The sequence below is a fragment of the Anopheles arabiensis genome, chromosome 2 (genome assembly GCF_016920715.1).
Source record: "Anopheles arabiensis isolate DONGOLA chromosome 2, AaraD3, whole genome shotgun sequence".
NCBI lineage: Eukaryota > Metazoa > Arthropoda > Insecta > Diptera > Culicidae > Anopheles > Anopheles arabiensis.
Genome location: NC_053517.1, coordinates 89148749 through 89162180, shown reverse-complemented (window position 1 = coordinate 89162180; position 13432 = coordinate 89148749). Strand labels below are relative to the sequence as shown.

The following is a 13432-nucleotide window of genomic DNA, read 5'->3' as shown; positions in this document are numbered from 1 at the left end:
AGCGCATTTTTTACCGGCTTTAAATGCATTTTTGAACCTGTTTGTCCAAACATATCATCGCAACGCGAGGCAATAAAAAGAAGCATAAAGTTAACACATTACATCATCGTTCGGAGGCGCTTTTCGGAGTGAAAGATGCGCAACGCAAACGCTTCCTTCCGTCAATAAAACGAGCGCTCGAATGCTCCCGATCCGAGACAAGGCCGCTCGCGTCGAATGATGGTTTTATAGTCCCGTTCCATTCCAGCCTCGGAGTGGCGAGTATGCAAATGATGATCTCATGCCGAAATTGTTACATTTTATCATCGTCCCGCCGGGATGCAATGAAACTCGTATACAGGTGTTAAGTCGCTAATGATCACCGTTGCTGCATCGATTGCACCGTAAGCGAGCGATCACAACCCACACGGCCGCACCTTTGAAGCTCTTCATCGTGAGAATGGGCGATAGGGAGGCCGGTGGCTTTGGAGCGTTTTCTGTCGTCACGATGCTGCAGCATAAGTGCACCAGTTACGGGTGTGCGATCGAGAAGATAAAATCGGTTTGCTTACCAAGCCACACCCCTTCGGACACGCGGTGCAGTGATAAATTATGTAATTGATTAATGATCGAACGGGCGGTTTTCCGTTCCGGCGAGTCGTTGCACGGGGCTTGTACAAGCTTCTTCAGTTCCTTTGACTCCACGTATTGTTACTTCATTGTTTTACATGTGCCGAAGCCGTTAAGAATGGCGCTGGGTTGACTTTCCCATGCCGCGCGGTGCGTGAAGGAACGAAAAAAGGGATGAAAATTGTTCCCTTACGCCGAAAGTATCATAAAACTGAAAGTGATGCTATAATTAACGTTAGTGTGTTAAGCATTAAAAATTTAAATTTTTCTCCTCGGAAAAGAGAAAGAAAAACGTTAGTGTTGGGTAATCTTGCCATGTTAAATTTCATACCATTACGCTAAAATATGATTCTGTTGTATTGGTCGGCTGGATGAATGGATTTTGAAACTGCATCAAAATGTAACATTGGTGCTTCCCATCTTCATGTTTAGTTAAATAAAAATGAAAAAAAAATCTTATTGGGTTATTTTTTTGGAAAATATTGTCATATCAATTTTAAAGCTAGCGTTTATGGGATACATTTGGCAGAAAATCATCAACCAGCAAACCTGGAACGATGCTTCGAATGCACATGCATTACCATATACCTTACACATCGACAGGGAAATGATTACTGTCAAACCGAAATATTTGACTCCATTTCGATTAATTTATTTTGCATTTTACACTTTCGCCTTGATGCGTTGTTGGTTATAGCCCGGTTGGCAAAACACAGAACATCCATCGGTTCATACGCTGCGGCGGCAACATTAATGACACCGGTTGATGTGTGCATCATTCGCGACCCGCGCGCACGGAAGGCGTGAAATGAAAAACGCATTATCATTATTTTATGATCCGTCCCACTTTTCTCCATCTGCTGCGCTAAAATGCGCATGAAACGCAAATCAGCCCCATCGCCGCCGTCGTTGGGCCTTGGGAAACTTTAGTCCGATATGGAGGGAATGCACATTAAAGGTGAAATTATAGCCTCACCTCTTCTCTGTGGCATTCCCAGCAAACCAAAACGCATCACCGTCCATCGGCAGCTGCATTTCGGGTGTTGTCATCGAGCGGACTTTGTTGCATTTAATGCGGATTGATCGTACCGAAAACGCAGTGACGGCGGCGCAAAAGCTTTCTAATGGAGATGAGGTAGTGTGTGTGTGTGTGTGTGTGTGTGTGTTACCGTTTGCCCCGTTTCTGGAGTGGTCCGGTGCTTTCTTATTGCTCCGTTGCGGCGGTTTATTTTGGTTTTGTTTTAGGGGAGGCAGGATGGGCGATAAAAAATCAATTTCAAACCACTCACCACAGCTTCTCACACCGCTCTCACCGAGATGTGTGTTTGTGTGTGTGTGTGTGTTCCTGGCACGCTCGTTAATGAAAATGAAGGTGATAAATTGAATTAGCATTCCCACACCATTTAGCGCTGCCGGCGGACCAAACAGCTCCGAAAAGCTTCTTCGCCTATAAAAACTCCGTTTCTGGCTCTTTTGTGGGGGAGCGGAGGGATAGGAGAGGGAAGATGCCCTTGCACTAGGACACCGCCACGCCATTGTGGCACGGCGATCGTCCGGCGGTTTCGAAGTGCTAATTAATTATCATACAAATTGATAACGTAAATTTGAACACGATCTTTTCGACACCGGTAAATGGAGTTGGAGTTGTTGGCTTTTTTCGTAAGCAGTTTTGTGTGCATGTGTGTGCATGGTATAGGGCGCAATTTATGTGCCAAGCTGCCTTTTTTTTTAGTTCCTCCCAAAACCGAGTCCGTCCAGTGTGTTTTGATCGGTTTGCAATGAGCAATTAATTTGACTGGTTTTCTGTGGCGTAGTAGGTACGAACGTGGCGTTCCCTTCCGTGGACGTGATTTTGCTGGCGATCGAGTAGATCGAAGCCTGGGAATGTTTCTTAATAGGGGACGACCATTATAGTAGCGGGTTGAATTGCTTCAAAATAAAAATTGATAGCCGTTTGTGAAGAGCGGCAGGTTGGTGTTATTGCGGTGTAGAGACGGTCGAAAACGTAGACTTTTATGTAGTTAAAAGCGAGGCGATCTTATAAATTAGGGTCGATCGGTGGTAGGTAAACGATCGCTTTATGAATTTTAGGGGTTTTGAGGGGTTTTTAAGCGCAATATTTTAGGATATAATAGGACGATATTGATATCTTCAATATTTTGTTGTTGCGATTGGAAATATAGATGTCTTGTAGAACGGTTGAAATACTTCTCTTTGGCCTAGATTAGGGGTCTCCAAACAACGACCAGCGGACTTCATAAGACCCGCGATGAGTTTAGGATGATAAAAATAATCTGTTGTTTCGACTAATTTGATCAACTATTTCATTTTTAAGTTTTCAGTATGAAAATCAAGCATCGATAATAGAAAGCTGTATAATTTTCATGCATTCACTGAATATGTTCTTAACAAAACGAGATTTAAACGTTCACTAAAACAGCAAAGGGTATAATCAAAATGACCCTGGAGAACGTTATTTACAAAACATTGCGACCCGCAAACGAAAAGTTTGAGGATCCCTGACCTAAATACTTCTAGAAAATCGTAAGGCACAATTACGATTCGAGATTGAGATTAAGTTGGTGTTAAGGAGATACTTCAAATTATTCCTAAACACATAGCAATAGCACTTTTATTGCACACCCAGTTAGATCTACATGCACCGATAAGCTGAACAGATTAGTGGAATGATTCATACCTTCAAGCTCTCTTGTACACCCTCAAAGTAATATCGGGATCTAATTCTAGGGTCGATGACGTTAAATCTTTCACCAGAAGTGCTAGGATTAACCGTCGGTATCGCCAGCGCTTTAGAGGTAAGTCCATTATTAATTTCTTAAAGCTTGATTAATACAAATCCCACCTTAACATTGATAAATCCTTAATCTACTAGAAATCAACGAGCACCTGTAAAGCTGTAAACGTTCTTACATCACTCTCCTGACCCGTGCCGTCTATCAGCACGCCATCCAACACCCGGCGGCATGACTCTTTAGAAAAAAGGCCCCCATCAAATGGTATGCCAATAACCGCTTTATCTAGTCACCAACCTGGTTAGAGTAAATATTGACACAAAAGTCGACACGGATGCCACCGCCGCCAATGACAATGTTGGGAGAGGGAAAGAAAGAGAGACACCGTCCAAGTGGGGGGGCTCGAAAGTGGCACCCTGTCCAAAGCGTACATACGTCGGTGATGGTTGGTAACTGCTGCCGGCTGGACTAGCTGTACTGCATATGTACTACTGTATGTGCAACTTTCAATGAACTGTAATCTGGGGCCACTCGAGGCTTCCCAGGAGTGGCGGCGCTCAGAGGTCCAATAAACTTTGCACAAGTGCGCCGGGTACCTTCAAAACCCCTGATGCCCACTCCCCAAGTGCCCCTTGAAATTGCACGATAAAGCAATAAATGGGTTCGCGCGTGCTCGATAGGCCGTCAAGTGTGTTGGAAAGGGGTTTCGGCGAAGGCTTGTCAATATGCCCCAACCCATCCCATCAACGACCCGGTAACTATCGACAGTTTGTACCGTTTTGTCTAGCTGTGTTGTGAGGTGCGCGGGAGGGGACGAAAAACACCGTCCGCGGATCGATTGTTGATAGGCCTCAGTGGGTTGTGAAGTGCAACATCATCATCATCATCATCGTCATCGTTCGGACGTTCGAACGCCCGGCAATCGCCAATTAATGCATCGTCAAACAAATGAGCCGCATTAGCGAGATGGCGTCAGCGCAGAGTGAGTGGCTCTAGTCACACCGTTCTAGCCGAAGGATGACACGAGCGTGACGATCGCCTTTGCCCACCGCCGATCTACTTTGTTGCCCGTTGGGTGAATGATGATTGCGGAACGTCCGTTTGAGGCAATATTTTCCCCCGTCAAATGAAGTTTCTGTCGAGCTTTAATGACTCACTAATAGGCGCGGGATGATTAATAAGCATGCGGCAAAGGAAGCGGATATAGGAAAATAGCTAAACTTGTGGAAAGGGGCCATCGGTTAGAGCTTGTGATCACGCTTACGCAACACTCTTTGCGCCCTTAGCTTCGTAGAAGGTGATCACGTGTTTATCATTGCTTTAGGTCTTTTATAAACCAAAGTTACAATGTTGATAAGGATTAATCTTTGCTAATTTCACGTAAAAACGCAGATTATATTTACGCGGTTACGGTACGATTGCACTCTACCTTTTCTTTTGGGTAACTTGCAAGAACAGATCCCTATTTCACGAGCAATCGGCTATGCACTAAGTATAATACTTCACTATTAAATCCCTAATCGCTATCATCAAACGTATAATGGTCGATTAAAACCGCTCATTTACGAACTTTTTTGTCCTTTCCCAACTGCCAGCTGGATAAATTTCTTCTCGCCGTGCACTTGCAAGCTCGATCACATTCACTAATCCCTACCAAGCTCTAACACTTTCTCCCAAACGCCCAGCTGCAGGCGAATTCCTTCCCTGAGCTGGCACCACACCTTGCAGCAGCATCACACACAAATCCTCTACAACGATGGGGTTGCGGTGTGTAAATGCGCAAAGCGAAAGGCTTCTTGTCGCTCTTCACACAGTTCTCACATCGCCCGTATAATCCCCTCACTGCGCTCATTAAGCGCATTAATAAAGAAAATTTATACCTTCCTTTCTCGCTTGTCGCTCTCTTGCGCCGTTTGCGCGCGGTAAAGAGTTATGATTTTATTCGCCCCACTTGTCCCTCTTTTCCTGGTCGCGCAGATCGTCCGCCCGGTGGTGCGTCAAGTGTCTTCGTGCGCCGTCGCTTCGTCGCTTAAACCCCGCGAAAGATTGATCAGCGCCGCACCATCGCCCCGGCACAGGTCGGCAAGCGCGATAATAAATGGCTGGGCGTTTATAAATCAAATCATCTATTAAATGGACTAACCGGGCCATCATCTACCCTGGACCCTTCCCCAAGGTACGTTGTTTGTGTGCTGCCGCGTTGCTTGACGGTTAATCGTTTACAAGCGCGTTGCTTGTTCGCGGTGCCGCCGTGTAATGGGGAGCGACTCGGGATCGCTTTCAACCCTCCCCTCTTCGGTTTTCTTACCCTGCGGAGCGGATAAAGCATTTGTTTTTGTGTCTTTTGTAATCATAATTATCGTTACTAATGCGCTAGCTGCCTGGACGGATGATGATGGTCGTTGCCGGCGTGTACCGTTTTTTTTAGTTTCAACGCTTTCTTTCGCTATTATGCATTGGGCCAGGAAATGTCATCACTAAGCAATCAAACATAAATGTAACAAAAGGTGTGTAAAACAACAGTACGGCAACCTGCAGCGACGCTAGGAGATAATCATTTTATTGACTTTCGGTCTTTACCTTGTGCGAGGGAACATTATGCGAAGTGCTGCGGCGCAGATGCTTCATCTCACTCCGGCGGACGGCGTTCCGGAGCTTTTTCATAAAAAACAGCATCACCATCCGCTGGTTCACGATTATGTTCGCGGTCGTGCCGACGCGCCGAAACAGCTTGCTAATGTTGACCATACGCATCATGGCGATCTTTTCGCTGCCCCGCCCTACCCCCGTCCAGCTGCACTTTGTCATGAACCGCTTGGTAAACAGCACATCGATTGCCTCCGTCATGCGGTTCTCGCTTTTCACTTCGGTAATCTGCGCGTTTAGCCATTGGTACATTTTGTCCTGATACTCTTTGTCGAGTAGCTTTTCGTTGAAGCTTTCTAGGCTCTGCAAGCAATCGATTTGCTTAAAGTCTACATCGCTTATCATGGGCTGCTTTGGGACAGCTCGAGAATTAAGTCGGCTTTGGAGCATTTGCGCCTGTGCTTCGAGGTAAACCACTTTATCGGTAATTTTGCGAACCAACGCCTCCAGCAGGGTGATTTTTTGATTAACTTTTAGCAGAAAGTTGAAAAAATCTTTCTCGGATATTGTTCGCACCGATGCGGGTGCAATTTCCATTGTTTTTGTGTGAGTTTTGGAAAAGGATGATTCAGCTATTGATAAAAAAGGCAGTTGAAATTATAAAGGAGAAATTATTGAATGCTAAAAACTGTGATGTTATTTAATTAATTTACCTTTTTGCTCACTGACATCTTCTTCGCAAGGCACGTTAGAGCATTCTTCCTCCAAGGGGCTAGGCGTTGGACATTTTTGAACTACTTGCGAAGCAGTGTCTTCCGATGGTTCAATGCATTCTCCTTTCAGCTTGGAAACATGCCCATGTGCAACGGATAGATTTGGTATATTAATCATTTTCACTGTGCAATTCATCTTTATCCACTTGGTGTTGGCCACACTTTCACCGTCGGTTAACAGTTTGTACATTTCTAGACCATCGCACCTTGGCCACAGTAGAATCGTTTCCGTTTGTTCCGTATCCAAAAGCCATCCTTCCGGCACAACGTAGAGCTGTTTGTTAGCATCTCCCGCATCATGTGCCTCCACGATTGCGAAAGGCATTTTGTGGTCAAAAGGCAGGCGATAAACTTATACACCGATTGGTATAGCTATTCTATAAACTAGAATGAAGCGAAAACCCAAACAATATCAATTAGGAAGAGCAAAATTCAGAAAATTTCATAAAAAGAAAAAGAATTAAAAAAAAACCGGGGTAAGATTTTTGAAATGTTCACACCTTATTTGGTGAAAAATGACTGAAATTGTGTTTAAATTGGACGAACCATTACCATGCAACATAAGCCGGCCAGACCGCCAAGGTCATAATGCTCGCAAGGAAACATCAAATGTAAACAAAACAAATCAAAACAAACCAAAACAAGAAAATAAAATCATTGCAGTGTGTAATGCTCACTAAAAGGACTCAAATTGTAATTTGATTCATTATCAACAGGCACTTAGAGCGTAAAAACTAGCTCATAACAGCCCCTAACCAGCTGGTAGCATTCTTCTCTGCGCTACGACGGCCGGCATTTACGGCAGCGTCAAAGCATCCGTCACACGCTCCCGTGGTGAACTCCCTTTTCACGCGACCTACGCTAACACTGTTTGGCACCGTATTTTTCTTACCACTTTTAACGTGCGGAGGTTCATTTGAAGCTTAGGAACGAATTTCCGTACCACGTTGCACTCGGAAAACGGTACAGAATGCAATATTTTTACCACAAAAATAAACACACGAAAGACGCTGCCGCAGCTGCTCAAAACAACCACCGAGTGACAGAATGGCCGTGCCGGAGCACCGCTGTCACTTTCAAGCTGCGTAGGTTTATAGCGGCCGGTTCGTTGATTCGATCTGTTTACGTTCGCGTGAACTTCGCCAACGCGAACCAAAGTACGATAAAATGTGCTAAAATGTTATAAAAAAGGTTTATTTATGTTTTAAAAACATAAAAATGATGAAATATTAAACCTAAAACCGTTCTGCTGGATCATAATCGCGGGTAGAAAGCAAAAAATCACGTACAGTTCATGCCATACGCGCCACTATTTAGTAGTAAATTATGAACTTGACCATCGCCCCGGGGATAGATTGCGATGGAAACAGGGAAGGCTAATCACGCGGTGCGTCCGTCCGAGATGTGCAGTAGCCACCGGGCACACGCCATTAAGCGTCTATAGAGGGCAGGCCTATGTGCCATGCTATGCTCGTCGCAACAGATAGCGCCGATTCCCGGTGGCAATCGGCGCTGCGCTACCGTGAGAGACGGTTCGCCCGAATGGCACTTGGTGCGCTCGTTTGCGGTAGTGCCGAGGCGGTGGCGCAATTTGTGGCGATTAATCATGTCATTATTCACACTACCGGCCGGGCAGGCGCTGGCAGGGTCTATTTCGTGACGAAATGCTTGTGAACCTGGTCGGCACTGAATAAAAAAAAACACTGATGTAATGTGCTGCGTTAAACGTTCCGAAACGGGAATCGGCGGCCACGGGAGGTAGAGGTAAAAGTTGAGTAAAATTTATTTTCTCCTTCTGTTTAATCGTCTTGCGTCTTTACGAGTTCGTCATTTGTGGATGTTTTCTTACCACGGCAGCACGCAGGGGCGCAAGAAGCGAAACTTTGTGATTTCTCCGGTTTTGGCTGTTGTTGAAATTGCACACTTTTTCAACTCACGGCACTTACCGATTGAGGTTTCGGTTCCTTTCAGGTTGCAGTGCACGCCTTTGTTCGAACCTGCCGTCTGATCCACCAGTGACATCGTTAGCAACACCAGCAAACTCACCACCGTACAGCAGCCCTTTGGGCGCTTTTACGTTCCATGCACACCACAATGCATCCCGCGCAAGTTAAGAACTTAATTGCGAGTACATCATTCAAGCGCGCTTCTTGGTACTCTTCTGTGGGCACTGCCAGTTTTACAGGTTGCAATTAAAACGGAATAAATTATGTGATTGTCCTTTCTGCTGCCCCTCGCCGACCGTTTTATCCACCGACCAGGGAAACGGACGTTTCTTCTACTTGCTGCATTCATTTCCGGCACGGGTACGATACGATCTTTGATCGCTTCTGCTTCTGCACAGGCAACATTTTCGTGGTCAGGTTACACCCTCCGTCTTCCATCTCCCCCAGGCAGTCCCTATTGATAAATGATCGCGAGTCTGGAGCGGGAGTTGATGACGCTTTTTTTGGGGGGGAGATGCTTTCAATGCTCTTGTTCTCAGCTTCCGAATGTAATCAAGGGGCTGATGCACACCAACACGCATCATACTAGCGGTCCCAACCCCTGTCTAATCGCTGTTGGTTGATCTGTTTTCAAGCGGTGGAATGCATCTTTCCCCGGCAGTGGCTGACTCCCTTCCCCCAGGCAAGTGTGAAGATCGGAAATATTTTGCACAAAGGAAATCGATTTTTTCGCAGCTTCTGCACCACGCCCCATCGAGTTTGGTTGCGGGCAGCTTTGATCGTTTCGGTTGGTTCGCTTCTAAGCAGCGTAAAGGTAGCGGCGAATTCTGGGAATTTTGGGGCTGAGTCCAAGGACTGCAGAGAAGATGCCAGGGATCAGCAGAACCATCGGCTGATTGTATCAATCGCATTTGCAAGCGAAGCCGGTAGGATGCAGGTGCAGGAGATTATTGGATTAAGTGTAATTGCTGTTACGGTTCGCACGCAAAACGGTTCGCTTAACGCGCTGATCGTATTTTTCATTCAATAAAGCGTAACCTTGAATGTTGAGAAAGGAGATCGGTATCAAGTGGAAGCAATTTCTATAAAAAAGGTACGCTTTTAGACCAAGTTCTGGATGTCGTGTAAAGATGGTTGATTAAATATTGTCTGTATAGTCAATATCAATATATTGGAGAAGCTTGATATATTCTTCAGAAAGTTATAACATGAACTTCGAACTAAATTTGAAAAGCTGTTCAGTTGTTTATTTTGAAATTTTAAACCAATTCTGCTCGTCCATGTATGACTCAGTGGACTCTAGGGCAATGAGATTCAGTTCGGGCTCCGTACAGCGCTGATTAAGCGCCTGTGATTGACCTTAGCGAAGAAAAGAAAGCCTTTTTCAGACCGCCTCACGGATTTTCGGCTTGTGTTACTCAGTGTGTTGTCAAAGAATGCAGGAAATACACCCAAAAGTGTCAACGTGTCATCGGCGACGATTGCATTATTTCCACCAACGTCTGCTTCCGCACGAACATCCAAGCGAATGCAAACCCCTTACGACACTTAACTTTCCCTCGCAAAGGAGAAAAAAAAACTCAAATGTTGTATGATGGCAGTCGATGCTGACCTCGAAATAAATTCAGACGAATCAAACAGACGAATTTGGTTTGTTCGGCGCGGGCTGCAAAATTGCAATCGTACGAAATAAATAAATATTCAACAGATTGTCCGCCAAAAAGGGACACTCGAAAATCAAGCAATCCGTGCTTTGCTGTGGGAGGTTGCATCGGTGTGCTTGGTGTGTGTGTGCGCGCGCGCGCACAAATTGAGTCGTATGGCGCGAGCGCGCGCCTTGCCAATACTCGTTACCCACCCCCAAAAAACCAAGTACAAGTCGTGTCCTGTTTCGGTCCTCATCAGTCATACACCTTGCTTGCGTAAATAATGATCGCACCTTCGAGTTTGAGGGGGGGGGGGCATAAGACTTAGCAAAAACGGGTCACCGCCAGCTGCGCGAAACACAGAACCCGGCAGCACAACGGCCGCAGCTCATTATTCACTGCAACCCCCTCCCACTGGGCAGTGCTGGAGCGCTGGCACCCGGTGGGAGGATGCTGATGCAGTGTTGGCCAGCACCGGGTGGTGCATTGTCATGTTTGATCGAACGCACAAGCGTGCACTTTTCACCCGACGCACACTCAATCCAAGGACTCGCCTTCCTTTTTGCGCATTTTGTTGTTGTTGTCGTTACCGTTCGCGCAGTCACAACGGGTAACAAGTAAATCTTAATCCTCGAAATGTCCCCCTCTGAAAGGGCTCCCCGCTCACGATATCGATCACTGACAAGACAATTGACAGATCGCGCGTGATTCATTACCACTTCTACGGCGGATCGAAGAGACTGGCACAATTGTAGGGCTGCTTGGGGGAAGTCGGGAGGCATATGCATAATGCTATGATAAATGAGCCATTTGCCTTTCGGACGGATCTGAGCGTTTCGGTGCAAGTGCGTCCGGCCGGTCCGGTCGAAGGTAACGTTCGATAACAATGGCAGCTTTTGGAGAGTGGAATGGTCGCTCGATCTGCTGAACAATGGCGATATCTACATCTTGCTCCGATTTTGGGTTTAACAATCCACCGATCGAATGTTTCAATTCGAGAAGATTGCTTTCCTTGGTGAATACGTTTTTTTGGCAAAGATTTTTGACCATTTTTGTTTTATGCAGGACTGTTCACATTTAATGATATTTTGATGATTTGTATTTTGAACAAAAAGTATTTAATTTTTACGATCAAATTGATACCGATTTGAATTTAAAACTACAATTTATGAAACTAAAACCTATACAAAACGTATGTTTAGCTTGATCTTGATGATGATCTTGATATTGAACCTAATCATCTAAAAAACAAAAGAAAACAATACTCCTCTTCTGTCATTAGAAGTTGCGTTCCTACATTAATAAGCTATTAAAATAACATAAAACGGGCTACATCTTTTACAGGTTTTTCCAAGTCACTATCGTAGGTGCATATCTTTATTCACCGCCTACTAGATGTTTTTCAACTGCTGTCAATGGCATCATACAGGTTTTTCCGAGACAATGTCCAATGTCAACACCCTTTTTTCATTACATGTGAGATGTTTTTCAACAAATGTCAAATGTTGTATTTGCAATAGAACAATATTCCTGTTCTTTCAAATGATTTTCAACACGTTTCAAGCTGGATTTAATTTGACAGTTCATTGTGTTGTGTTGAAAATCTTGTGTAAAGACTGAAATTTGATTGTGATGTCTTGGAAACCCCTGTAATAAAACTTCAGTTCTTTCACATAATTTTCAACGCATCATAAAGAACTATCAAACTCAAACTCCAGCTTAAGATGTGTTCAAAATCATGTGGAAGAACTTTAAAATTATTACGATGCAATTACAACATTTGACAGCCAATGGAAAATATCTCGCAAGCAACGAAAAATGTTGTAGATATTTGAAATTGACTCGAAAGTCCCTGTAAAGCACTTTTTGTGTTATTTTCCCCCTGTTAACTCCGCTTAATGCTACTTCTTCGAATGTTAATACTCCTCTTTTATCCCGTCTCGCCAATTCTTCTTCATCCCCTCCCCGAAGCTCCTAGTTCTGCAATCCTCCAACATTTGCATACAGTCATCTTATCCGTTCGTGTGTCTCGCTACAGTACCAGTGGCTTGCACCATCCAACGATAAAAATCCCCCCTCTTCATTCGATAATAATTCTTGTTTGAATCTGATTAATGATCAACAAATTTGTTTTCTCCGATACGCAGCGCGACGCACCGTTCCTTTATCGCATCCACGCACAGGAGTAAAGGGCGGAAGCTGTACCGTCAACCAGCTCCGCTATCGTGTCGGACTGCAAAATGAACCCTCCTTCCCCCTCGGACAGGCCCTTGCGATAAAATACAAGTGCAACTGCGTGGATAGTCGCGCAAGTCCGGCAGAATGTATGAGCGCGCGCGCGCACACACACGCGGGCACTCGCGTATCGCCGGATGAAGCAAACGATGCGCGCACCATACTATCTTTCCACGGTGCTGATCTTTGATTCCTGCGTTCTGATAGTGTGCGTCTCCCTTCCCCGCCCGGAGGCCACCGCGACCGAGGGAGTAGCGGTTTCGAGGCGAATGGGAATGTAGCAGCGGTCGTAGCAGTGTTCGCTCTGTATGCTCGGGAGTCCCGCCCGGGGTACACAATAAAAGCTAACAAAATGTGTAGCAGGACAAATGGACATGAAAATGTAAAGAAAGGAAGAACGTGTAGCAGCAATGGAATCGTTGCGATCGCGGGTAGCAGCTGCCGTTATTTATTTGTAATTGTAATCATTAAATTACGCGCAACAATCGGCATCAGCGCAGCTTCCGAGCCTGGAACCCGGCCAGAAGGGAGTATCGGAACCTTGCCCCATTCGCCGATATCAGGGAGCGGCAAATTTTCATTCCAATCGACATATTTTTCCTCCTCAGGATTGCCTCAGGCTTGTGGTGTGGTTTTGGGAAAAGGGGAATGAGGGGGGGGGGAGGCTATGGTTCGAGCGCAGATTGCAGCACTCTTCGGCCGTGCTGATACTTCAGGCGACAGCTTCCGAATGTTGTTTTTTTGGGGTGTGTGTGGCATTGAATACTTTGTGAGGTGGTTCGACGTGAGTTAAATGTATTTCTGTATCTTCATTTCATTTAAATTTCGAATCAGTACAATGAACATGTGACTTTTTTTTTAATATTTATTTTTATAGAGTCTTT

At 45.2% G+C, this 13432-nt stretch overlaps 1 protein-coding gene across 1 annotated transcript; it reads right to left on the bottom strand.

Moving 5' to 3' along the window:
• Nucleotides 1–5870: 5870 nt before the first annotated feature.
• LOC120893710 lies at nucleotides 5871–7754 on the bottom strand. Its single transcript, XM_040295761.1, has 3 exons — nucleotides 7614–7754; nucleotides 6662–7105; nucleotides 5871–6580 (listed from the first exon to the last, which is right to left on the bottom strand). Exons 2-3 carry the CDS (start codon nucleotides 7044–7046, stop codon nucleotides 5922–5924), a joined length of 1044 nt encoding a protein of 347 aa, XP_040151695.1. The 5' UTR covers nucleotides 7047–7105; nucleotides 7614–7754; the 3' UTR covers nucleotides 5871–5921.
• Between the last annotated feature and the right edge of the window lie 5678 nt (nucleotides 7755–13432).

Coding starts and splice junctions, on each gene's coding strand:
- LOC120893710 (XM_040295761.1), bottom strand. CDS start 7,046: ATGCCTTTCGCAATCGTGGAGGCACATGATGCGGGAGATGCTAACAAA. Junction 6,581..6,661: donor AGATGTCAGTGAGCAAAAAG/GTAAATTAATTA, acceptor TTTTATCAATAG/CTGAATCATCCTTTTCCAAA.